General features: G+C 46.5%; 1 protein-coding gene across 1 annotated transcript; it reads right to left on the reverse strand.

Moving 5' to 3' along the window:
• POLR3E (RNA polymerase III subunit E) lies at positions 1 to 27,934 on the reverse strand. The gene is made up of 21 exons (XM_063171876.1): positions 27,847 to 27,934; positions 23,873 to 23,954; positions 22,740 to 22,790; positions 22,010 to 22,087; positions 20,395 to 20,510; positions 20,034 to 20,116; positions 19,201 to 19,308; positions 18,711 to 18,760; positions 18,287 to 18,406; positions 17,656 to 17,741; positions 16,600 to 16,644; positions 16,428 to 16,519; positions 15,601 to 15,721; positions 13,982 to 14,063; positions 11,704 to 11,763; positions 10,613 to 10,770; positions 10,274 to 10,338; positions 8,388 to 8,884; positions 3,941 to 4,018; positions 3,001 to 3,126; positions 1 to 831 (listed from the first exon to the last, which is right to left on the reverse strand). Exons 2-21 carry the CDS (start codon positions 23,906 to 23,908, stop codon positions 775 to 777), a joined length of 2,109 nt encoding a protein of 702 aa, XP_063027946.1. The 5' UTR covers positions 23,909 to 23,954; positions 27,847 to 27,934; the 3' UTR covers positions 1 to 774.
• Positions 27,935 to 27,946: the final 12 nt, after the last annotated feature.

Here is a 27,946-nt window from a genome sequence, read left to right on the forward strand (position 1 = left end):
TTGACCTTTGAGATAAAATTTTATTTAAAAATTACACAAAATAGAGGTTTTACATGGTTGCTGTGTGGTAACTACAGCTGGATGCCTTCCAGAGGGTGCCCTCAGTTACTTACCTTGCTCTGTCACATACAGTAATGCACAAGGTCCCTCAAACCATCCCCACACCAGCAGAAGAAATCCAGAAGCTGTTCCCCATGTCTCAGATGTAGGTGCTTCTCCAAATAACTCATTTCACAGACAACAGGTGAGAACAATGGTTATGCAGTACAGAGTTCACAGACAGTGATTTTGTTCCCCCCTCCCAGGCCTGACATTCCCATGAACACGACTATCTGCTCTCTATGAAGAGGGCTGCAAGGGCTATGACAATGCTCACACTAAAGTATGAGCATCCAGGGATTTAACAAAAACTGGGATGTTTGTAAACAAATTTAATTTATTGGCATTACTTACAAAATAAAGTTTTAGACCATGATTTTCCATCATGTCTGTGTCACTATATGGTTTTATTTTGTCATAACGAAACAGAAGGAGAATTGCAATACATTAGAAATCCCAGATTAATCAAGCTGCAGACAGGGTCCCACGGTGCCTTGGCGGCGGCTCTGCGCCTCGAGGCCATGCAAACTCTGAGTCTGGGCTGGCAGGGGCTGCCCCCGCCCCAGGGCAGCTCAGATCCCGCCCTGGCCGCCGAGCCGCGGCATTGCTCCGCCTGTGCCACCCGCTGGGGCTCCTCCTGCGTCCCCGAGGTCACCCGGCACCTCTGCCCCGCTGTCAGGACTGCACCGTCCCCTTTAGATACCACATCCCTCCGTAGCTCACGCAGCAGTCCTGCCGAGAGGGAAAGGAACGCTCTGTTAGCTCTGTCAGGCTGCTCGGCCCTGGGAGGCGCCATCCCCGGAGGTGTGTGAGGGGTGTGTGCATGGGGCTGGCTGATGGCTCCTGGGCACTGTGCTACTGCTGCATCGATGGTTGCACTGCATGGGCTCAAAGGTCTCTCCCAACCTTGAAGCCTCTATGATTCTAAAGTCCATGAATGACTGGCTGGCTCTGGGACAATAATCATGATCAGTGACAAGCCCTTCTCCAGGGCACAGAGGGAGTGTGACCCCAGGGCACAGGGTGTCCCCATCCCAAACGACAGAGCCACAGAGGGACAATGATGCACAGGCAGTGAGGAACAGCAGAGGCTCCTGGGGGAGAACCTGGGGCTCATGGGAAGCCAGCTGAGGGAGGGAAGGATGTGTGGGGGCTGGAGGAGCAGGGCAGAGAGGGGAAAGAAGGGAAAAGACTGAGAGGAGCAGCAGGACAGAGCAGGAGAGTGAGGGCAGTCACTGGATATGAAGCTTTTTAAGAAACCCTTTCTATGATAATGAAGTGTCAAACCTCAGCCCTGCTGTGACCACACGTGTGCCTCAGCAAAGCAGCACAGGAATTGGGCTGTCCTGGGGCTCATTTCCTTGTTTCTATTAGCTGAGCACAAAGTCCCTGGAGTTCTGAGCTAACAGCTTCCCTTTCTTTTGCTCCAACCTCCCTCTTAGGTAATTCAACACAGGCTCAAGCAGTACTGCAGAACTGAGGCTGTGGAGCCCAAATGTATCTTTGTTTCTGAAGTCTTGGGGCTCATCTTTAACAAAAACAAACCCAGAGGTTAGAAAGAGGGTTTGCAAAGTGATCTATAAATGCAAAAATACAAACCCTGTCAGTCTGTTCCTCTATGTATAAAAATGAGCACAGGCAGATGGGGAAATAGGAGTCAACAAAACCAATTTCACTTCAAGTGGAATCCAATCTCTTGTGGCTTAAAGAAGCCAGAGAATCTTCCCATTTCATTAAATCATATGATTTTCTATTCTAAATTTTATTTCAGAAACAAAGGTAATTTCCTCTAGTCCTGTGACAAATGTATTCAAGGCAGTAAAACCTGCCACAACACAAGGCTGGTCACCCACTGACTTATATAAAAACACTGCCTGAAGACTTAGGGGAAAGTATTTTTTCTAGAAATAGGTTATCTGTAGCAACAGCATCATGAAAAACTAATGCCAGTACATTGTCTAGATTTCCAGGAGGGCTGATACTTGAGCTCATACAGTCACTGACAAATCCCCAGCACAGGGAGCCAAAGGAAATATTGTCTAGCAGGCAGAAATGTCTGAGCTTATTTCACTGCTAAGACGATCAGGTTCTTTCAAGCAAGACCAGTTTGTTTATTATCACAGCAACAGATCTGTAGTTCTTCAAAGATGCTATTATTCATTTGCAGATCACAATGTAATAAAGTACTTAAGCACTTGTCTTATTGAAGTGGGTGACAGTGAGCAAAGGCCCAGCCACAATGATTAAAGTATTACATTAGTTGGCAACTTTCTGCTGGGCCATCCTGCATCTCTTTTAAAGTCATGGCCTGTGTGGTCTGTACTTTATACCTTAAATTTCTTGAGCAAGTAAATGGTGCATCTTCAAAGGGAGATGAAAGGATTTAAATAAACATTTACAATGAGATGTGTTAACTACTACTCTGGCTGCTGGTTTTGGCCAGGGTTTTGCTCTGTGCAAAGCTGCACATCCTGCTAGAGAGTAAAATCCACTTCTGAACATGTGGCACTCGTGCTCTTCAGCACTAACCAGCAGCAGTTGGTAACTCAGAGCACTGGGCAGAGCCCTCCCACCTCCTCGATGTTTAATTCTGCATTATTTAAAAAGAACTCAAGTATCACATTTACTACCCTCTATTCTCTGCTGCTTTGAGATGACAGAGAGATTTGTTGCAATAATACAAAATAATGTGTGAGCCACTGCTCCTTGGAGGGAAAGAAGACAGAGTGAGACAAGTGCATTTTTAAGAAAAAAAGGTGAAACACAGGATTTGTGCATATTCCAACAACTGTTCTACCATCCTTATCATTTGTCAGTTCAAGGTAAAATATAATCCTTTGCTCAAATCAAGCATTAAAACTGATGTTAGTTGGCTCAAACCCAAAGTGAACAGAAGCTCACCTTTAACACTCTATCCACCTCCTGCTTGTTGAGATCCTCCCCACACTCCTGGCTCAGCTGGCTCTGGATGACATTCCTGCGCACTCGGTAGTTCTTTGAAAAGATTTCAAGCAAAACTTGGCGATGCTTTAAAAGAAAATGCACAGTAAGTCCACAGAGAACAATTATTCCTGCCTTTCCATCAAAACTGCACATGCCTCAGTCTGTACAAAACATTCCCTGAACTACATCAGAGGATTCTTGCTTCATAATCCTGAAAACATCCCCTATGTTCCTGCTCTCCAGCAGTGCCTTATCCTCCAAGGGGTCCCTGCAGACCCTGTGGCCACTCCTGCTCCTGTTCTGTGACCTGGGGCACTCCAAAGGTACAACAACACACTGAGGAAGGCATTGCAAGGCCTTCCTCTCCAATGCTTGCATGGGAGTGCACATCACTCCAGGCAAAGGTTGGCTAGTTCTTGCCTCTGTCCTATAAAAATGTACTCAGTTCATGGAGCTGGGAATTGCACTGCCCACCCACAGGTCATCAGGCACCTGCCTTTCACCTCGATTGCTCTGTCAGAGTTGGAACTCAGCAGATGCTCACATATGCTGCAATCACTTCCTACTCTTAAGTATAAACAGATACAACAGATACACCTGGTAATCTCTGGTTAATGTTGCATTACCATCAAAAGGAAAAAACCTTGCACTGGATCCTGGTCTGAGGCCTGCACTGGAGAATCCTTTCTTCTCACAGGTTCAGAAACAGCCACTGAGATACTGACATGATTACCAACATGTTATGAGCTTCCTTTCAGCTAGAAACAGGTTGGTGTTGAAAATACCAATAGAGAAAGAGAAAAACTATCTGGTGTACCAGTTCCAGAAACATGGATGCAAACAATGCCAAACACTCGATAAAAATATAGTGGGGGAACGTCATTTATTTTCTCTTTACCTGATCATAAGTGTCACCAGCTTCCCAAAGTGCATAGACCTTTAGTTCATCTGGTGAGGCAGCAGTCTGTGGAGGAAACTGAGAACAAGAGGCTGTTAAAAATAACCAGCTATTTAATGAGTTCTGCTTAATGATTCCATGATACTGTATCCCTGGACACCCATTACTGAATCAAAACCCTGGCTGCCATGGAAAAATAACTGCTGAAAAAACCCAATTGCTGTCCCACCCCACACTGGAAGGGATGCCTTGGCTCTGGCTGCCCTGTGCCAGCTCAGCACCTTCTCACAGCCCCCGTGCCAGAGCAGAATCATGGTCTGTGTCACAGCTGTGACCCAGGGAATGGCACCCTGAGGTGTCTCAACGTGCCCAGGTCTGACTGATGGCTCTGCCCAGGGTGGGACACCCTGCACAGGGCACTGGTGCCACATCTGTCACACACCAACCACAGCTGGGCTTTCAAGGGAACAGCTGGACATACTGGAACCCCATGAACTGTGCATGGGGACAGCTTCCCACTCTTCCCATGGTGGAGTTGACCACTATGTACCAGAACAATCCCAGGGCTTGGACCTTGATGGCATCCCCATGGCAAGATATCTGCAGACTTTTCCTGTCAGCAGTTTTTGCTTCCAGACCATCCAGAGCAGCTGAGAGCACCAAGTGCACTGCAGGGTCCTTCAGGCAGTTTTTACCTTTACAGTGTCAGGTTTTACAGATTCACTCCATCCTGCACTTATCTGCTTCACCAATCCCAAATGAGCATTACTGACAAGCTTCTGCTGTATTGTCATCTCTGTTCTGGAGCAGACTACAGCACTCAGAAGACTGAGCACTGAGGGACACTGAACCAGCTATTGGCTCATTCCAGGCTCCAGAAGTGACAGTGGTTTTGCATGTTTTGTTTTCCCTCCATGTGCCAAGCTAGAGAAACACCTTCATTTTTTCTGAGGCAGAAGCCTCACACCCCTGCAGACAGGAAGGAGCACAGCTGCCTGTCCCCCTAAAAAAAATAAAACACCATCCATTTGCCTTAACATTTCCCCTTGGAGCAGTGACTAATGAGCACTGCTGGAATATGCCTTCACTCTGACATGTCTCTTCCTGTCTGTCACTAACGATTTATTCCTTGCTAACCACCCAGATGACCTAAATCAATCATCTGTGAAAAGCTAACAAGCCAGTCCCAATTGTTCCAGCATCCCTCAGTCCTGGCTGCTGCTACAAACCAAACCTTTCTTCCCAGCCTCCCTCAGCAGCCAGAAGACTTGTGCATCACAGAGTGAAAGGATCAGCATTCCTTTCATGCTCTGCCTCTGATCTTATTGCAAAGGGGAAGGGTTTTGTCCAGTGGGAGCTGCCTAGTGGGATTAGCAGCTTTGACTTGCAGGTTAGTCCAAATGGCTGGGATATAACAAGGTTTTACACTTGGTTTAGAGCCAGGATTCAGGCTGACTAGGCTCACAGCACCTGACATAATTCTCCTCCCACAAGGACGCTTGCTTTTGAGGAATAATCTCTCTTGTAGGTTTTCAGCAGAGATAAAATCACATACTCAGCTTCCTTCCACACACCACAGCAGGGATGGCAAAGGGCAGCAGGGCACTGGGAGCACCCAGGCACAACCTGCTGGGCTCCACAAGTGAGCCAGCACAGCCTGGAGTGCAAACCCCTGGTGCCTCAGCCACAGCTGTGTTTATCCAGCCATTCTGGGAGGAAACGGCTCCAAACAAACACAGTACTTGGGAAGAAAAACTCACAGAATCTCCTCCTCCCAGCCAGCCTCCCTCTGCAAACTGCTGCAAGCCAACACTCCCTGCCTGCTTGCTCCTGTCACACAGCCTGGGAGTGGGAAATGCCACAGGGATTCCTCAGAGAGAGACAGCACAGACAGTTCACTGCTTTGCCATCTGCTGTCCCTTTGCTGGTTTATGTCACCTTGATCTCTCCAGCCTCACCTTGATACAGTTCTCTGCTACCTTAAAATCCTTCTAAAAATATTTGCCCTGTGTCCCTTCCTGCTCTGAGCTCCTGGAGCAAGTGCAGGCTCTTGGGAGATGAACTCCACGCTGCCCCAGGTCCCAGGGCTGCCACGTTCAAGTGGAACCTCTCAGGGAGGAGCCCTGGGCTCTGGGAAGTTCTCACTCAGCCCTGAGCCACTGCCAGGCAGACTCAGTTAGAGCTACACCAGATGGAGGGGGCTGAGAGTGCCAGAAAAAACCTTATCAGCTGGAGAAATCCTGAAGGTAAACTGTTGATCTCACCTCTGAGGGAGCCTGGCACTGGCACAGCCTGCAGGGCTCTCTGTGAGTGCAGGCTGCACTCCCCTCCCTCAGCCCAGCCAGGCAGGATACACACAACACACACAGTTACATCATTTCCTGAGGCCTCAAAAATATCCTCAATATCCCTGGGCAGAACCTTGCCACTGCAGGGGCCGTGGGAAGGGAGCTGTGGCAGCAGCAGCCACCCCCAGGCTGCAGGAAATGTGTGTGGGGGCCCAGGAGCCAGAGCCCTGCCCAGACCCCTCCATGGGGAGGGAGAGTGGCTCAGGCACCCAGTCCTGCCTGCCCAGGGCTCCTCTCCTCAGTCCCCTCTCCTCACCCTCTCCCACGGCAGCACCAGCTCAGGATTTGCTCTTTCCTGACCCGTGCTTTTCCCCCACACCTGATGAGGGACAGCAAGCACAGCACCCTGCAGGCATCCCCACGGCCTCAGCTGCAGCTGAGTGGCCTCTCTGGCTCCCCACAAATGCTGTTTACCTCACACCCTGTTGGTGTGAGTTTATCTGTTGGTCAGCTCTGTATCAGATCCTGCATTCCCCTGGTAAGGTCTCAATTGCCATTTTCAGCCACACATTTTCTATAATAGGTAAGCAGTCAAGCCAAGAGTGTCTTCACCCACCAAAGAACATCATTTTAATTACCTCAGATCATTGATTTTTATCACCAAAGCACTTCCAATTACAGAAAACTAATGAGTAACTATGAAATCCCACACTGAGCAACCCTCCAGGGCTTCCCTGAGCTCAGGCCCTTATTGGGTTCTGACAAAATTGTCCAGGGGAACAATCAAGAAACACCAAAGTGTCTGAGCCCATGCAAAGAGGAAACCCAGCCCCAGCACCTCTGCCATGTGCACAGAGCATCAGGGCAGGCTCAGGGCAGTGATTTACATTGCTGCCAGCACTTCAGGCTCACACACAAGACCTGCAGCAAATTCTGAGTCAGCAGAACTTAAACTTGCAAGAGTCTCCTCAAGAGACATTACAGGGACCACTTCTGCACCTCTGCAAGTCTCCTGTGACAGGGTTTTCCACACAGAAGGAAGCTCCTGGCCACCTCTCTTCAGCAGGATTTTATTTTGCTTTTTGAGAAGAGAAATGATCTCACTTTCACTTCTCGTGTGGATTTCTAAAATCCTCAAATTTCCAAAGCAAACAAGCCCCAGCCCCAAGGAGCAGAGCAGGGATGACCCCAGCTGTTCACCCTCAGCATGGCAGAGGCACACATCACACCAGGTGCAGGGGAGAGCCTGGCCAGCACGGAGACAGCTCCAGGCAGGCACCACCCCAGCACCTGGAGACTGCCAGGAGAGGAAGCAGCAGCCCCACAGTTGGTGCTCCCTCTCCCTGTGACATTTCCAGGCTGTTGCCTGGCTCCCAGGTGCCACAACATGTACTTTGCACACGACTGAACACGTTCCTGCTGCCCCCAGCAGCTCCCATGCTCCAGGCTCTCCCAGCCCTCCTGCTTCCTGCTCCTTTGAGCAGTTCACATGTTCCTTCTCCTCTCTCCCCAAAGGCAGCTGCTCCCAAGCTCCTTCTGCGTGTAACCCAATCAGCAGTGCCAGATGTCTTGTAAAATTAATTTCCTTTTAGGCTCTTTCCCATGATGCCAGACTGCCTTTGCTCTCCTCAGCAATGCAGTCTCCCAGCCCTGCTCTGTCTCACGCAATCACCCACATTGTTTCCATGCAGACAAAGACACAGACACCTCTGCACAGCCCAGAGGAAGCAGAGAGGCCAAGGGAACCTGCTGCACATGGGCTCTGTTGCTTCCCAGAGGCTCTGCTGGGTGTGCCCTGCTGCTCCCAGGCAGTCAATGTCACCTTTCCCCTCCCAGCTGGGTCCCTGTCCCCGAGGGAAGGAGCTTGTGCAATTCCAGGAGAGCTGATGGGAATCTGGGACTGCCCATGCTAACAGGAGCAAGCTGGGACAGCAAATCACACCCAACACCTTGGATGAGGAAATGGAGTCCCAAGGACAGAATGCAGAGCCTGCCAGAAGCAGGAGCCCAGACAGAATTCCAGCAGCTCCAACACATCCAAGCACATCTGTCCTTCTGGTCCATCAGCACAGGACACAAATATTTCACATCTCACATGTTTAACTGCCCCCCTGCTCCAATCCCTCCCCCAAAGCACACCAAGGGATAACCATACTTACAGGCACCAAAATCTGTTTGCAGCCAGTGTCCAACACCATGTCCTGTAACATTTTGTCTGAAATGCCACTGAACAAGGTATGTCCTGGAGGCAGGCTGGCTAAGTGGAGGTTAAATAACCGTTTAAGCTCACTCAGGGTGAGCACAAACTGTTTCTTAAACGTGGAGGACACAAAGGCCTTCAGTTCCTGTGCGACCCTGTCGATGCAGCCCCCGGGCAGGTGGCCATTGACAGGGTCCAGGGGGCCCTGGGCTGGGTGCAGGCCGTTCACCAGGCCATTGTTCAGCCCCTCGTGGGCTGAGGTGTCCATGGGCTCCTCCAGGCTCACAGGCTCCTCCTTGATGCGGATGTTGGCAACGTCCGGCTTGGCCGAGCTCTCGTTGGATTTCATCTCTGCCTTCTGCCTCTGGAGCTCCTTCTCCAGCTGCCCAAAGTTCTGCTTGACTTTTGCTTTAGCCATGTTGACCCTCTGCTCCCCAGAAACCAGCAAGGGATGAGCTGGTAAGAAACAAAAGGTACCATAAATCTCAGCAGGGCTCATAGTGAAATGAAACCAGGAAACATCTTATGAAATCTAAGGCATAAACCCAGTCTGTTGATTAGATTTTTACATTTTGAGGGATTTTGCTATATTTTTGAGGGCAGTGTGTGTTTTTCTAAAGCCAAGTGTTTGGGAAGGGTGTTCCAGTCAAGGAATCCAAAGCAAAGTGTGTTTGTTCAATCACCAGGGCGTTGTCCACAACTCAGGAAACCAGGATACAAACTGCTTACACATCTCTGCTTGTGACCCAAATACTTCTGTCCAACAACTCTTCCTTTTGTCTTTTAGATTCCCCAGTGGCTGGTGGGGGCTGGTGCAGCCCCTGCCACAGGCAGGACCAGAGGCTCAGACCCTGTGCTCAGCGTTAGCATGCAGTAATGGGGTGGAAGGGACAGGAAGGAGCTCTCTCCCATGGAATCCTGCCCTTCCTCCCCTCCACACCCAGCCATCCAAAGGGGAAAGGAAGGGCTGTGTTGGCAGCAGAGGAGCCCAGTCCCTGCCAAAGCAAGGAGTGCAGTGTCTGAGGCAAAGGCATGCCCAGCACACATGCTGTTACCTTCTCTGCTGTCAGGCTCACTAATCCTCTCCAACAACCCAGCACCCAATCCTTCTGAGCACATCAGACACAGGGTATTGAAATGGATGCATATGCTCCTTTGTCACTTCTGCTCACACTCCTCAATTGCTCCAGTGTCTGGCACCAAGCCAAATGTCCAGTTAAACTCTGGAATCTCAAGTTTTTACAATCTTTTAGGATTTTGGAGCAGCTACTTGAATAGCCTCACTGGCAAACACAGTGGAGAAGGATGTCAAAACCAGATAGCTTCACACCTCCTTACAGCCTCCTGCCATTACATTCTCCAGTAATTGCTTGGCCCTCAACCACACCAGAGAGCCTCCTGCAAATCAGGGAGGTAAAAAATCACCTCACTCACATTAAGTTGCATTAACATTAAATTGAGAGGTGAGAATTATTTGTGCACTGGCTCTGTCTGCCCTCCCTTCAGGAGCTGGTTACACCCCACAAGCTGCCTTAAATGAGCAAGTGGGTAAGAGAACCAGCTGATTTTACAGTGTCAAACAGCGAGTCCCCAGGGCCACAGACTCCTCCTGGCTCTGCTACAAGGATGGCACAGATGTCACCCCAACCTCAGTGACATTAGTACAGACCAAGATCTGTCTTAAATATTCCAGAGGAAAACACTAAGAAAGAAAATACATTAAACAAAACCAGTCTCCACCACATTCAAACTCAGAGAGGAACTCCAAAACACCACTCAGGAATATGGATGGGCAGATGAATACATGCAAGTGCTTCAGCATGATCCAAGCACAATTCCATTTACCTGATTGTGCCTCTTGTTTCTTTGGTGTCAAGTGTTCCTTTAAGAGATTATAGACCTTTTCTAATCTGAAAGACAAAGACATAATATTCCAAGAGAGTTTCAGTTGTTATGTCTGCATGCAGCCATACCAGCTTTAGCCATTAGCTAGAACATTCCATCTCTCCAGGAAGCAGGAATGACTTGAGGGATGCAGTAACACCTCCCACCACACCACTGAGCACTGTGAGGGACAGACTTGGAGGCACTACAGATCACATTATCTATCAGTACCCACAGAACCCTTGTACTAAACAGTTCTTTGCTTTTAGCTTTTTCCCCCAAATACAGTAAAATATTTACTTGGCCTGAATGCCCATCCACAGCATCTGTTGCCTCTGAACTATATCTGGATGCTTCTTAACAAAATCTTCATCGTAAGGGAGCATGAACTCCCAACCTTTGTTTATTCTTGCCACAGACATGTGCTCTAGGAAGTCTTTCACATCTTCTGGGCAAAGCTAAAAGAAAAAGCAAAAGCATAAATAGCATGGAAGTCAGTTTAGCCAGGACAGATGCAGCAGTGAGCACTGTGCATGGGGCAGGAGAGCTGGGCTGATCTGCTGTGCATGGAGCAGCTCCCTGGGCACACACCCAGCTCAGTCAGAGATGCTCATCCTGCTCTGCAGCACAACACTTTCACACACTGTTAAAAGCCCAGGACTTCAGAGAGCCGTGGTGATTAATCACCCCAGAGTCAAATAGCTCATGGCATGTTTTGCAAAGAAAAGGGAGTTTCCAAACTGAGATGAAAAGGCTCTATGGGGAAGAGAAGCATATTCTACAATGTTAATCTTATTTTAGAGCTGCAGGCCAGACATGCTGCACCTACACATGCCCAGCTTTTATGCAGCACTGGTTCTAACATTCCAAAAATAGATGGTCCATGCATAAACTCATGTTTCATCATTTTAGTGCATTTAAAGAATTTGGGGTTTGTCCTTTTGACTTAATGTTTCTCATTCATTTGCTACTTTTAAGAGAATGTTGAGGTGCCTGAGTTGCTTTAAAGTTTTTACTCAATATTGTAACTGGCAAATGCCAACAGAAGAGTTGCTCTTAAGACACCCAAAGCAGAGCAGCCTCTGTGGGCTGTGTGAGCACCTTCAGTCAGCTCAATTCAAACTGTGCCCAGCTTTCCACTGAAGCACAGCAGAGGACAGGATGCATTCCAGTCCCTCAGCTACAAGGCCAGTGTGGAGTTGTGGGAGCTGCTCAGAATGTTTTTCTCTAGAAAGAGTATTATCTGTACCTGTTCCAGATGGAGAGCAAAGCAGGCACTGTGAGAGGGAAGGCTCACAGCAGCACCCACTATCTACACCCACACAATGCTCAGCAACATCTGGCCAGCTTATCACCACCTTTGGAATTGGGAAGAAAAGGAATCCACTCACTTTTGTAACTGCTGCTACTTCCTTTCTCACCACCCAGCGGTCCTGTGTGAACTTCCACATCTAGGAGGGAACAAAAGAGGAAAACCTAACAACTGCATGCAGCAGTAGCTTCACTGAAGTTGTAGCAACGACCCTGTTCAACGATGTTAACACAAAAATAGAACCCCCCATCCCTTCAAGAATGCAGAAGTAAGTGATTCTCAGTCAGAGGAAAAACATCTTCTGGCTCCTTCTGTCCTCCAAGGGCCATGAACACAGGCCCAAAAGCTTTGAGAGTCCATGGTGTGCCTTGGCAAACCTATGACTATAAAAGCTACAAGGAATCTCTTGAACTCAAACTCCATTCAGTTTCAAAACAAAAAAAAAAAAAAAAAAAACAAAACAAAACAAAAAAAAAAAAAACCCCAAAAAAACCCCAAACAAACAAAAAACCAACCAACCAAACAAACAAACAAAAACCAACAAAAGCACTGCAGTGATGCTGGGACCCCAGAAGTCACTTCTCACACACCTCATCATCAGCCTAGAGACTCTCTCCATGCACTCTTACACAGGGACCTGTGCAGGCTGATGGCTGCAGCCCTTCAGCAGCACAGCGCCCCTCCAAAGTGCCTGTGCCCTTCTTCCACCCCCATCACAGTGACAGTCATGCCAAGATGTCCTGTCACTCACACACCTGTCCCCAGGTAGGGCACAGCCAGGTGCTCTGCACAGCAGGCTGACAGGACTTGGGCAGAACATTGAACATGACCTTTCATTTCTTCCTGTTTCCATGAAATAAGGCACAGCCTCTTTTATTCTGTGTGTATTAATAATGTTGTTAAGAATCCAAAATCTCATTACTGACAATTTCTTCCTGGCCTACAACATCATCCATGCCTCCGTCTCTCCCATTCAGCTTCTCTCTGCCCACAAACACACAAACCCAATCCACTCACTTGAGGGCACAGGGCATTTCTGTTTTAAAGCACAAGAAGTCCATAAATGTTTTTTAAACTTACTAATAACTTTGCAGAAATATAGGGAAATAAAGTTCACTTTATAAGCTAGAACACATTTTCTCCACAGATGCCATACAGCATTCAATACTATTTCTGAGTCTTAAAACCACACATTTCTCTTTGTCTGAAAGCCAGAAATATTGATCCTTTCTATTTTCTAACATTTGAACTTCTTCCTTCTTGTAGTATTAATCAGCAAATTATTTGCCTTTAAGATCAACACAGATCCATTTCTCATGGAAGGCATATTTGACATAATCCAAATGAAAATAATGTATCTTTTCATCCTAAATATTAAAACAGTATCCCTTACTTAACTGAGCACAATAATTCTGGTCCCTGAACTTTACACAAGACGTGTCACCTAATCTGCTGTGTCCTGAACACTTATGTCACTGGGTCACACCTGAATCCAGGTCTCCATCTGGCAGAGTCTTGGGCAGACATCAAGAGACAAGGAAAAGTCAGCTTCAATCACCATCAGTTTGATCTTACAGTAGTACTGTAATACCCTTAAAGTCTCTTGCAGAGCATTCTCCTGTTCAGAGCTAAACCTCATGAACAAACTCTGCAGAAACACTCAGGTCTAGCTGAAACAAATGAGAGCTGTGCACTCAGAGCTGCTCTGGTGGGGCGGAAGCCATAAACTGATTATGAACTTAGGAACCACTTAGGACCTTAATTCTTTCCATGGTTAGTGAAAATAAACACAATGCAGAGGTTGTTCCTTTTTGCTGTGGTTATGTGTGTGTTTACAAGACCCATATTCATTTCAACTTCCATGTGCAGCTACTGCTCACAAAAGGTGCCTGGGAACAAAGTCCTTTCACTGATTAGCAGCCCTAGGGAATAAAGTCCTTTTTAAAGATCAACAGTGCATGCTCAGGGAGCACAAGGCTTACCCACACTGCCCTCCTGAGCCCTCAGTCCTGAGCCCTCAGAGCTGGAGAAACAAGCACTTCATTATCCAGTCCTGGCTGTTCTGCAAGCCCCACACTGAATGGTGGGGGCAATGTGATAGTGCTCTGCAGCATGTGCTAGAAAGGATGAATGCTGCTAATGACAGATGATCTGAACCTGCCAGGCAGACACAAAGTGAGCCTACACCAACATTCCCACAGCAGACTTGTAACAACACCTTCAGGATTAAAGCACAAACAACTTCCTTGGAGGAAACACCTCCCTGCAGAACAGCACAAGAGTTTTGCAATGCTGTGGCCTCCCAGGCAAGCTTCACCCGTGTTTTCATTAAAAGCAACAAATACTTTTATACTTACAACAAAATCTCTCCCTCTACAGAGCACTTCTGCAGGAACTCCACTATGGGGACTAGAAGTATCTTTTGGGTAGAGAACATCGCTGTTAATTAAAAAGGAAGAGAAATTAGTTACTAGGTACTCCAGAAAAAAGGCATTAGTGAAGACTAACATAACAAACAGGCCCTCCCTGTTCTGCAGTTAAATTACACCTTTATGCAAAGCGTGGTTTTCATTAAAGGCATTAACATTGGTGTAATTACACCACTGCAATTACCCCAGTGCAGAAAGGCTTAGACCAGCAAAGCACAGCCTTGTGGCAAGCAGGTGTGTGCAACACAGCTACAAGCTCTGCTTTGTTCTTGCAAAGCCAACCCTCCCTTGGATCCATGTAAACAAGACCAGAATGATCCCAAGAAGTGCTTAGGCTAACTTGGTATGCAGCCTTGAAGGCAGCATTTAGCCAAATGCTGATGTACAGGCAAGACAATTTTTTATTTCCTTCCCAGCAATCAAGGGTTTAACAGAACAATATTACAGAATGTTATACTTGAATCAACAGCCCCGAGACCACATTACTCTGTGTCTGTGTCCTTGTCTGCTTGCAGGGCCAGCTGATGTTACCAGGCTTTCCAAAGCCCCACAGCAACTCAGGTTCATAATCTTGATCCTACCCAGGCCAAAGAAATGGGTCCCCACTCTTTTCAAAGCTCTGATGTGTGCTGCTCAAACACTCCATCCACTACAGATCCTCACATCCTCCTCAGACTAGCAGCAAAGAATCAGCTATAACCTAAGAACAATCTCAATGCTAACATATTGTCTTTTAAGCTGCTCCCAGCTTCCTGCTGTACCAGCTGGAGGGACAGCAGGGCTGCTGTAAAAGCTGGTCACATTGCTAATACAGGCCTGCACCACAATAGCTGAAACACCCTGCTGGCATACTTGGACTGGCAGCTGATGCCATTCATCTTAACACAGCTATTCCAGAGACTATAAACCTCTGCATGCAGGGCTCCACCCAGGTAAAAAAAAAAATCATACTGCATTTTAGATTTCAGTTCCCAATAGGATGCTCTATCCTAATAAACAGGATGATACAGACTCCAATTCATGTGGTACACTCAGTACCACCATGCCTGATTTACTGAGGGTAGTTTTCAGCTGACAAGAGCAGCAACAGGACTGCACAGAGATCCTTACAGGACTGAATTTTGCTAAGAAATATTATAGCTGACATTGGTTTAATTTTCTGTGTTTCTATTTCATGCTAATCTCTGGAAGAACTCAGACCATCTCTCTCACAAAAGAACATGAGTGCAGAAATCAGAAACCTGTCACAACTCCGATGCAAACACAGATTACATCACTGCTCAGCCACAATCCCACTTGGGGACTGGTACTAAGGCATTATCCTTTCACGTTATCCTTTCACAGCAACCCTTCGGATACGGAGCAGCTGCACTGAGACGCTGACAACGAGAAAGCAAAGGTTCCAACCGCGAGTTGGGAGTGTGGGTGGGGGACACAAGGCCGGGGGGCCCGGAGGGGCGCTGGGGCAATGCCGGGGTGCTCTCGGGGCGATGCCGGGGCAGAACCGGGGCGATGCCGGGACAAAGGCGGGCCGGGCCGGGCCGTACCTCTTCACCACCCAGTTTCCCTGGACCAGCAGCGCCACCTGCTGCACGCAGCGCAGCACGGCCGTGGGATCGGTGCCCGAGCCCAGCAGACCCAGCAGGTTGGCGAACGGCATCACCTTCACTGCAAGGCAAACACAGAGTCACCAACAGCACCCACACAGCCAGCAACGGGCATTCAGCGTGTGCACGGGCAAAGATTTATCTTGGGGAAAGAAGTAAAGCCTTAGTTTTACCCCCCTGTGCTGTAGGCATCATATATTCTTAAAGTAGCTGCTAGTGTTACAGCCGAGTTGACTGGCTGAACTGGCTCACAAATTAACATATTAATAAAACAATAATTAAAAAAAACCCCAACCTATATCTTTGGCAATATCTGTAAGCAGAGATACCTGACAAGGCAGGCCATTCCTGAGGCAAAACCCTCAGGATTTGCTCTCATCAGACAGTAATCCTAAAGAGACATTAAAATTCCTAGGTGACACTCATGAAGTGTGTATCATTGAAAACTCCCCAGGAAATGCCAAAGTGCAGGCTGTACATGCTCAGACGCCCACATTCCAGGAGATACTTGCTGAATGTGTATCCAGAAAGCTATTTTAAATTAGAAATTTTTCTAAGAGTAAATTGATGGCAAGTGTATGAACAGTCTGATCAGCTGTCTCTGCTCTTTTTAGGGAAAGGCTTAGGACTTACATTCTTCAGAGAATCAGAGAGCCAGACTGTCTGTCTGATGGGGTGACAGAACTGGTAATACTGGGGAAAGCACCTTATCTGAGGCAACTACAAGTCACAAAGTGAAGTGCAAATGTGTTACAAAAGCTACAAACCATTCTTCATCAGGATCTTGATCTGATCAGCAAGGGGTAAAGTCCTCAGCTGGGCCATAGAAAGCACATTGCTTGGAGCCATTGGTTTCTCACTGCAAATAAACAGATTTGCAGCCCATGAAAAGGAGAATCCAGCCAATGTGGACTTTGAACACTATGTACAAACACTTACTTCTCTTCCTCTACGCTTGGAGGCATCAGCATCATTAAATATTCACTAGAAGAAAAGGAAACACATTCTTTAAAATGCTCATCTTGAGACTTACCAGGTTTAAGTACAATAATTTCTCACTTAGAGTAAACCTGCTTGTGTGAATCTACAAAACAAACATCAGCCTGAAAAGAGCTCTCCCTTCCACTTCTACCTCCTCAGAACTAGTAGAAGTTACTGACATTCCTCTGCCCTAAGTGAGAGTATGAAGTAAGTGTGAGTCAGAATTTCAGCTCTTTTGTACAGCAGAGGTGTCCAAACAGAGGATCTGCACAAGGAAATGTATTAAACACAGCTGCTCTGACAGCCATCAGCAGGGTCATGTGAAACCCCACAGACAGAATCAGCCCAGCAAAAAGCAAAATTTCTGTCCCATCCATGCAATTACCAGTGTCTGTGAGAAAGAATCAGATCCAAAAGATTTCAGAAGAGCTACCACTGACTTACTGATTTACAAGACAAACATGCCAACACCATTACCAGGGCCAGACTCTGCCACTTCACTATTACTTGGGCCATGGCTGTCCCAGGTGACAGAGAAGCACTGACTACATTATGGAAGGCTCCTGTAGAGCTGCAGTCACCAAGAAACAGACACAAACACCTTTCAAGCAGTTTCAGTTGTCCCCACAAATCACAAAGGGAAGTTTTATAAGATTTGATAACAATGGGAGTTATTGGCTTTGGAGAATTAATTTATATTATCCAGAAGAAGCTTTTGTTTTAATTTTCCTTTGCAGTATTCACAGTTCAAATAATGTAGGGCTGTGATAACATACAAGAAACTACAACCCTGAGTAAAAACAAGAGGTTTTAATCTCAAGGGTATAGGGAAACAAAGAAAGCAACCTCAGTAAGATGAAAGCTAGTTTGTTACTGTGTGTTTTAAAACAATTCAACTTTTACCATGAATAGGATTTTCAAAGAGCAGATTTTTAAAGAATATACCTGCTCATTACTCTGAAAACAATCCCAACTAATTAATGCCATTTCTGTAGGAAACCACCAAACTATTACCTGGGAGATTTAATTAATTCTGTGTTTTCAGCAAGGCCATGACCTTGGCTAAATAAATACTGGCGCTCGTGCTCAGAACGGCTATCCTGGAAACAGGGAAAAAACAAGAGTCATTATCACATACTGAAAATACACAGAATGCCAGAGAGCTGATTTCTCATTCCAAACTATGCCCACCCTGTCATCATTCCACCACTCAAATGTTCCACCTCACTACCTGATGTTCTGCTTTCACTTCCTTGTATGATGCTCATGTGATGTGGGAACATTTCACTTGCTGTGCCTTTGAAACCTCCTGACAGACATGCCCAAGTCAGCCAAACAGGATTTCTTACACCTGACTGAATGGGTTTCCCAAGTCTTTCACAAAGACCAGTTTATAATCCAAGACCCAAGTGATTCTTACACTCAGACACCCCCTTTATATTTGTCCAGCTCTGTTTTGAAATGTGGAGACTCCAAAGCATAATCCAGTAGGTGATACAGAGCCCTTCAGGGTCTGTTCCAGCCTACCGAGCTCCTCTTCATTCTTCTGATGATTCCCTGATTCCCATGGGCCCAGATTTAAAACAGTTCTGGACTTGGCTGAGCCTTCAGGCCCAGGCACTTCTCAGAGCCAGCACACACCTACCTTCAAGCCATAATAATGCAGGTGAACCCAGTGCTCTTCTGCCTGTCTCTTCTGCAGGAACTCGTAGGACTGAACACGTCGCTGCCGAGCTTGTTCGGTCTCAGGGCGGGAGAATCGGACCTAGGAGATTTGGGCATCATTGAAAACAGCCCTAAAACCCTTGGAAAAAACCCAAAACCCATCTGCCATATTGATCTGGTGTATCAGCATCAAGCTAAGGGCTCCAGCTCCAATGAATCACCCCTTGCTCTCAGTGCCATCTTTATGCTTGTGCAACAAGGGTGAACCCACCTGGCCTCCCCCACCCCAGCCCAGGTCAGCAGCACCAGCTGAGGTTTGCTGTCCTTTCATTTCACTCTGAACTGTCAAACTGTCACACTGAACTGTTACCTGAACCAGCATAAAAAGGAAAATGTGGACATACAGTAATTTGCTTAACATCATCTTCAGCTTCATCCTGGGATGAATCACCACCTGCCAGAAAACACAAAAATGAACACACCACTGCAGTGCAAGAGCCAAAGCTGGTCTGGGGGCCCATGCAGGAAGAAAGCACACTGAGAACTCCACAGGCATGGGTTCAATCCCAGCCTGCCAAACTGTGCCATGTATGACAGCACCAGACTGCTCCTGTGATAGGACATCCTGCTGCCATGGCCTTCCCAGTGGCAGTGGGGACACTGTCCCCACCACCACCCTTTGTCACTCCCCAGCACCTCCCATCCCTCTGCCAATCCCTCACACTCTGCCCATAAAAGCATTTAGGTAAAAAAACCAAAATCAATGAAACAATCTAAGAAATGGAATAATAATGTTAGAATAAACACCTTCAGAACAGAATGACTCTTACCAGCCACATTATAGAGAACTTATATCTCACCTCCCCTCAGAAAACTCAGTTGTGGAGAATTTACCTTCATTAGCAGCTTCTCTTTCTCGGTGTTTTGCATCAGCCTTGTCCAAGTAGGTGAAGCTTGGCCTCAGCTGAAGAATTCCATGTAGTGGAGTCAAGTGAAGTTCACCTGAAAAAGAGAATTAATATTGGTTAAAATTGATTTTTTCCACTGCACAAGGACACAACTTTTCATTATCTCCCTGTCTCTGTAAAGCCGCAGCTTCAATTGAGCATAAATATTTAATACAGCAAAACGTAAAAAAGGATTGAAGTGAAAAATTCATCCAGTGCTCAGGATTTCAAGGGAATATGAAAGATCAAGACTTGTTTCTGTAGTTTTGCCTTTTGTGTTGAAACCAGATGTTGTAGAGAGCCACGTTCTGGCACAGGCCTGACCCATAGTCCAAAAGACCCCTAGTAAAATAGTAATCACTGAAAATAATCTACATATTGTCATCTCAAATGACCACCAGACCAAAACTCTGTGATGGGCTGGGCAGTCAAGAGAGGGACAAAAAGTGCAGAACAGGAACATGAGACAGACATATTTAGATTAAGAAAGCAATATAAATAATAATGATAATTTCATGCTATAAGTGCATATTATTTCAGACCACCATGAACTGTTAAGATTCTGGAGGCATCTACAAACCCAGGGTGTTCTTACATGATATTTACAATTTCGCTAGACCTACTCAAGGACTCTTGGGACATTGATAAGGGAAAACCTTCCTTTCTTTAAAGACCCATCAGCCAATTAAAACTAGGCCAAAAAAAAAGATAAACAGGTCTTATCTTAACACTGAAATGAATATGTTTCCCTGATGGGAGGGTCAAGCAAAAGAAACTCACCTTTTTTATAAACAGCAGCTGCATAGCGGGAAACATTACTGGCAGCTTGGGAAGAGCAGAAAGTTTGCTTGTCCATCAGCTTCCTGCAGACAGAGGAGGGCAGTGAGATGGCATTCTACAGGCAATGTGGCATGCAGGTGCCAAAAGTCTGAAGCACCAATTCCCAAAATGGACTCTCAACAACCACAACAGACAAATATCCATCACTTCTATCTGCAAATCTGAATTCATGATGCACCCCAAAAATGTAGGTTACTCTCAAGAATACTTGCTACAGAAGAGTGTACAAAGCAGCCACTGGTGGACACAGAGATGTCTGTGCTCAGCCCAGAAAGGAAAGGAAGGCAAAGAGGACACCTACGAGGAATAGGTGCTGGTTTCATCTGTACAGGTGCCATCCACGTTGAGAGCGATCTGCTCCCCCTTGCTGCGACAATAGTTCGGATTCAAAGTATCGATGGCCATTTCCAGTTCAACCTAAAGAATACCAGGGAAAGACAGCTAATTACCATGGCACAACACCAACCAGATCAATTAAAACCCAACCCCACACTTTCTAACATTTTCAGAGGTTTACAGCAAATTTAAGTACATAAACAGCATCATTCAAATCCACAGGGCCAATCTCACACAGAGCTGAACAGCACATAGATGGGTTTGGTACAGTGAGGTCATTTAAACAACAAGCTGGAGATACAAAAACTTCCATGTACACATATGGGATCAGAAAAAGCAGAGTTCTTTAGGCAGCCCTGAAATACACATTCACTTTGCTGGATTCCTTCCATGACACTATCAGTCTAATTTACTTATCAGTACAGATCAGGTGCACAAGCAAGTTCATTCAAGCCTCCCTATCACCAAGGAGCCATTCAGAATCCCTCATAAGATAGATCTCCTTCTAGTCTGGTCCCAAGAATACAACTCTGTCCTCTTCAGAGGCAAAGGCCTCCATTCTGCTAATTTGAGACTGCAGCACTCAGCACTGACCTCAGTTACTCCTGATTTTCACTTGTCAGAGCACTGTAACAAGCTCCAAACCTTTAGTTATAAGAAGAACTATTCCCCCCCACTTCAACCTTAAATTTCAGACCAATGTCCAAAAATAAGCATCCTGCTGCATAATAATTCTATTTATATACTATGACAATACAGAGCATATTCTTCAGGGCGTGTCAAAGCCCTTATAAATTTGTGTATCACAGCTACCATCTTATTTTTTCTTTCCCTTCATGTTATTCATAAACTGAACTAGTTTCAAGTCCCTGGATGAGACAGCATATTTACAAAGGTTTGTACAGGGCTTACAGTGCAAATGTTTGCTGAATTAAATAAAAGACTTCATGAACAAAACACGCATTCTAACTCCTAAGTTCACCAAAGCACTTCCCTTAACCATTTCCCAGAACCAAATTCAAGTAACACAGACATTTACTGCTGCAGTTTTAAAATAAGATATTGTAAAATAATAGCCAGATTTCTGGGATACACTTGCAAGCAAGTGCAATGATTGTGGCTTTGGCTATACTTTACCTGTACTGCCCCAGTGATTTCAAAAGGACTCCTGATGATTCACTGCCAGGCAAGAGAGAAATCAAGACTTGCACTGACACTGAAACAGAGGATGGCTCCAAAGCCCAATCCTTCTTCAACCCTTCTCTGAATACTGCACAGACCTTTTGATTCAAGCTCTTTTCACACAAGCATCCACGGACTGAATTACCATTAGTAACTATGTTTCCCTGAGTGATTCTGTTTTCTGTTAAAATAGTGGCTTTCTCACCATGATTTATAAACTTTTATTCTGAACTCTACCTTACAGACACAGTAAAAGTCTTCATAGCTTCAAGCACAGAGATCTGGTCCTGCAAGTAGCTGCATGGTTAGAACAACTCAACAGCATAATGTGCTTTTCCTAAGTACATTCTGCACATCATAAAAAAACTTTTACAGACTGGGCTCAAATGATGACCAACCTTTTGCTGCTTTGGTTTTATCTTCGCTGACAAATGTGTAACATCATCGTAGGTCATGGAAGCTGGGCGAATGGGATACTGCAAAACAGATCATTTCATACACCCCTCTTCTCTTAAAGATCAAAGAATTTCACAGAAATCAACTCAAATTCCCCTCTCCCCTCACATGCAGATCCACTTGCCACATCTCAGAGACAAGACACCCAGAAAAAACATTAATTGATTGATTTGTGAGTCATCAGGGGATTTTGGAACACGACCTAGAAAGTCTGTTGTTTTCCTCCCAGCCCTCTGCTTTTGTCCCTTCACAGCCCCCTTCCTGCCCCTCACACACCACAATAACCAGTAACACAGTCCAGCAGAAAAAGAAAACCTTATCACTCAGCATCAACTCTCTGTAGAGTTAATAGAAGTAAAATATCTGTGGGTATACAAGCAAATGTTAGTTTAGAAAGTACAGGCCACATGTTGCTGATCAGGAGAGCAGAGCCAGGTTTAGCCACATGGGAATGCTGAGAGGACAGTGTGGATCCCAGGGAGATCTCCCATCCTGCCAAAGCTGCCAGGGTCCACACCCACAGACCCCACCACAACCAGCCTCACTCCTGCCTCCAAAATGACACCCAAACAGGTTCTCTATATCCCAGACCTTGGCAGACTAAAGCATTAAGTTATGCTCTTTGCATTTATTTTAAACAAACTATCACTGCATAAAAGTTAACAGAAATACCTGAAATAGATAGAGCTTCTCCAGTAGACTTCTGGCCAGGAACACGTCAATCTAAAAAGCAAAACAAATAACTTTCATCAGATGCCAGCTGTAATAAAAATAGAACTCTTAGAGCTCAAATACTGACAGCATTAACTTTTCATATGAACTCTAACATAAAATAGATTCGTGACTCTCCTGTCAGAAGTTTCCTCTCTGCTGACTTTGACACGAAATTCTACATTTGGCCTTTTTAAAAACCAAACCTAAAATCCCACTACAAAGAGGCAGCAGACAGTGGCTCTAGCTGTGTTTCCTCTCTAAGGAAACTTGGCAAACAAATGTGAAAGAGGAATTTTTATCCTCCAAGGATATGAAGCAAATCTGTTATGACAATTATAGAAAGAGGAGGAAGTTCTCAGTTTGGCAGCACGACTGAAAGGTAAAAGTTCCTTACTGGTATTTTATAAAATCTTTCCAAATTAGACAAGAGACATCCACATCCTCAAGCTGGTTCAATACTTGCACTTGGCCATCAGAACTGAAAATGCACAGATGTTTCAGAATAAGACATATGGAAGCTGCCATTTCAGATACACTCCTGACAATTGCCACTCCTTTTGTCATGGCTTTTCACCTTCTAAGGATTTGCCCTTTCTTGTGCTTCTGGTGTGTAAAATCACATATATCAAATGACAAGACACTGTGGCTATTTCTTGGGACATAGCAGTCCTTTAAAAAGTCCATACCCAGAACACAACTCCTTACTTCAGCAGAAGGCATGAACACTGTAGATTCATGTTTAACAGATCATCAAAGTCATTCCAATTTTTTCAGCTCCCAGACACATGCAATGGAGTTCACTGGAAGCACACAATGGTAGAAGCAAATTCCCCACCTTCTCTTCTGCCATGGACAGATTACAAAGGGTGAAAACCTGAGCTGCATCTGCCAACATGGACAAGATATTCTGACAAAACAGATACCATGGTCCACACAACATAACTCTTTGTACAGCCCCAGCCATTGGTTATAAGACAATCACTGATGTTGATGACACATTGTTTCAGCAGTGTAAGAATACTGGGAACTGTAGTAATAAAAATAATAACAAATTCTCATGTACAATCACTGTTACCACAATGCACTTTTACCTCTTGTATAATTGGATCATCTTCTTCATTTGCCATGCTAGGATAAAACAAAGCTTTTTCTTGGCTTACTCCTTGGCACAACCTGAAAGAAAAGAGGAATGTCATATGAATCATTTCATCTGTGTCACATAACACATGCAGCCCAAAGTATTGTTCAAGTTAACTTGGTTCCTTTCAGTGATAATCTGTTTATTCTGTATTTTGAAGGAATGCATGTGTTTGCATGAACAGGTCCCTGATACTCAACAATAGGTGAAGTGCTATAACTTCTGTGAAAGCTGCAGTTACTAAGAAAGCCCTGAACTAGAGCCCTAAGGAGGGAAAGACAGCCCTTTGCAGTTGCATAAAGTGTATCTTTATGTACACATAAAGTGTGTAACAGTAACACACAGGTAGCAGCTGTTTTCCAGCCACAGCTGGCCCTTCAGGGTCCCTATCTCAGATATTCCAGTCTGGGAATGCCCTGACTTTGATTTCATCTCCCTGGCAAGCTGCAGCCTTGTCTCCTGACCTGCCACTCTTCAGACTGCCCTGCTCAATGAGAGCTCCAGAACACACTGCTCAGCCTTTCCTGGAGTCCTCCAAAACCAGCAGAACAGATTTTTCTTCATAACTACACCAACCCCAATGAAAATAAGATTCTGATATTAACTGAGGACTGGATACTCTGGAACAAAAGTTCATTATGTTCAATCCAGTGCTGGAGTCAGGGCTGTGCCTGGTTCAGACCTCTGAATAAAAAATGATCTCTCAGCTAAATCAACAATAGTTTTTCCCTGCTGAAATCAAACAAAAGGATTTACAAATTATTCAGGATGTCACTGCAACAATGTTATGTTAAACAGCCAGTACTGGTCAAGATAGGCATAACAAAATAAGACCTCTCACAAACTGACCAAGGAAAGTTTTAGCAACAAAGATGATCAGGCAAAGAAACAAGCTCTGTGTTCAAGAACTCTCCCTTATTGTCCTCACTCCTTGAGGACAGCTTACTTCTTTCTGGATCTCCTATGGAGGAAGAGGAGGAGAAACAAGCAGCATCCAGGATCAGCTGGGAAAGAAGGAACCCAGCATCCATTTTACATCTGGAAAAATGGCATTTTTTTCAAATACTCAAGCCACCACACAATTTAGGCAGCTCAGTATATTTCAGCTGACATACAGGCTTCTCAAATATCACACTAATGTACACAGAGGTATCTACGAAACCTTTCAGACAGGCTAGACATTCTGGATACAAGTGTTATTAATATCCATTCAGGCTTATAATGTTTCTGCCATTCCACCTAGAAATATAATTCCCTATTTTTCAGCTACAGAATCTCTGCTACCAAAAAAATGCCCCTCCCAGTACTGAGCTGGCATTCTCCATTTCTTTGTGCACCAGCATGTCCCAGGGTCCTTGCATCATACATTTGTATTTGAAAATTTATGCCTCAGTATTTCAGATTCCTATCTGAAGTTATTTTGTAGAAATGCAGAACACCTTCACAGCAAAAAGCCAGTACCTTAACCACAGGCTGGGCTGTGAGCAAAACCCTGAGTATGTGATATCTGACTGGTATCAGTGTTTTCTGTGATCAGGCATCCAGTTCCTCCCAGAAACACACACTGATATGTTTTAAAGAAATGAAGTTTGTCAGTTCCATTTCTGCTTTCCCTGCTCATGTCCCCAGGTGTCCCAACACCTGACAGCTCTGCAGACATGGAACAACTGCAGTCTGCACCCAGCACAGAGCTGATGGTGGGAGGATGCCCAAGGTGTGTGTGGACATGTGGAAACACCCAAAGGTGGGACACCTGGGTCCAAACCTTCCTTCCTCACACCCCTGAGAGATCCGGGAACCACCCTTCCCTTCCTGACAGCCTGCATGCCAAACATCTGCTAGGCTCCTTCTCCCTCTCCTGAGAAAGTTATTGCACTTTTGAGAAGAGAAATCAAGATTCCCTGGGCTAAGGAGGGACAGAGAAACAGCCTGAAGGATCTGGTCTCTGGCCCCACACTGAACACTGCCTGTGCAATTATACACAAAATCTTTTTGTGACTCCACCTGTCACTACTCAGGGGAAATGCTGTGTTACAGAAACTACATTTTTCTCTTAGTCCTGTAAAGACAAAGCATGACTACAGATCCTTTTACTGGAAAGTGAGAATGACACATCTATAAATAGGAAGCAGTGTGTCCCAGCACAACTTATAATACTCATGCAACTGGAAGAAATCCTCTGAATCACAAGGAAGGCATGCAGACACAATCCTATGTCTGATATATGCATACATAGTGCTAATTTCCACACTTCTCACATACATATATTTATGATACCACAGGAGTTACAGAATGGAATCAAACATTAAGAGACAGCAAATATGGTGAGCAGGTTCAAACTTCTTTTGGTAGAACCTTTTTGTTTTAAGGACTTTCCTTTAAGGTGCAACTCAAAGTATAATGTGAATTATCAGCTCACAGGAGGGCAAGAGATATAAATCTTCTCATTTCTCCTGCAAAGTGACCAATGCAAGGACCAATCCATGAAACTGCTCATTAGCTGCCCATAACACCATCAACATAGAACCAATGAAGAAAAATGTTGTGGTTAAAGAACTGTAAAAATCAGTGATGAAGCAACTGAATCCTGCATCTCACTCTGAGCTTAGAAAGGCATTTGAGTATTATAGATTTAATTTTATTTTACTGCCAAAATATCTGCAAGAAGGTAAATTGCAAATTTGCACATCATTTGACACACAGACTTTTAGTCAGGCCTGTAAGAAATGCTCCAGTATTTCATTTTTACCTAAATTTGTCAGTAATAATGGACCCCAAAGTGCTAACACTAAAACCCGAAATACACTTCATATAATCATGCAATGTGAAAGAAAGGCCAAGAATTCCTGCTGGATCAGTGCCTGAAAGTATAAATGCTGAAACGGCAGCATGGAAAAAGTGCCATGTCCTGAATCACTACCACATTACCTCTGGCACCCAGGCACCTCTAGAAGGGGCTCAGAGCAGCCCTGTAGCTCAGGGTGGCCCACGGCACACAGTAAAATGGAACCTGCCAGAAGAAGCTAAAGCACCTTCCATACATTTATGGCAATTACCATTTTGACCCAATTACTTGCTTCATTTTCTCCTCGCCTGCAAGCAGCTTTGCACAGTCATCCCCTGGCAGTGAAGCCAAGAGGGCTCCTCTGCAGCAGGACCTCTCTCTGGAGGTGATGTCACCGCAGCACACCTTTGGGGTTTTACCAGGTTACGTATCAAGCACGAACCTTTCTTTACCACCTCCCCCCGTGTGCGGCAGTGCCGGGCCGTGCTGCCAGGGCAGGGGTCACTGTGTGACACCACCGGGGCAGGTCGCGGTGCCCGTCCCGTGCTCCCCGCGGGCAGCGCTCCCGCCGGACGCGGCTCCGCGCCCCTGGCGCCCGCCCTGCCCCGACCCAGCAGCGCTGGGCTGGGGGAAAGGCCCCGCAGAGGCCACATCGAGCCGCCCGAGCCGCCCCGACCGCGGGGACGAGGCGAATCCCCCCGGGCGGGACGGCTGGGCTGGGCTGCGGCCCCGCAGAGCCGGTGCCACGCAGGGGCAGCCGCTGCACTCCGGGGCGGGTGCGCCCGAGCCCTCCCCGGGGGGAAGGCGCGGGGCTGCGGGCCCCGGTGGCACCGGCGGGGCCGCCGCTCACAGCCCCCGGAGGAGCGGCCGGCACCCCCCGGGGCTGCTGCGGGAGCCGAGGGGCCGCGGCTGCGGCCGGATTTGGCCCGGCCTCCACGCACCCCGGCCCGTGCCGGGTCCTGTCAGGGCGCTGCGGCCCCGCGCCCCCGCCGTGCCGAGTCCTCGCAGTCTCGGCTCCGCCGTCCCCCCGGGACGGGCAGAGCCCACCCCAGCCCAGGCCGCGCTCCTCCCCCGCCACCGCCCGCAGGGTCCCTTGCGCCGGGGCGGCCCGGGAGGCGCAAAAACAGCGCGGCCCGGCGTACCTGTGTGCGGGCCGGGCGGGCGGCGGCGACCCGCTCCCCCGCTCCCCGTGTCGGTGGCGGCGGGGCAGCGGTCAGGCAGCCGCCATGTTGGTGGCCCCCG

This window comes from Melospiza melodia, chromosome 18, assembly GCF_035770615.1.
Source record: "Melospiza melodia melodia isolate bMelMel2 chromosome 18, bMelMel2.pri, whole genome shotgun sequence".
Classification (NCBI taxonomy): Eukaryota; Metazoa; Chordata; class Aves; order Passeriformes; family Passerellidae; genus Melospiza; species Melospiza melodia.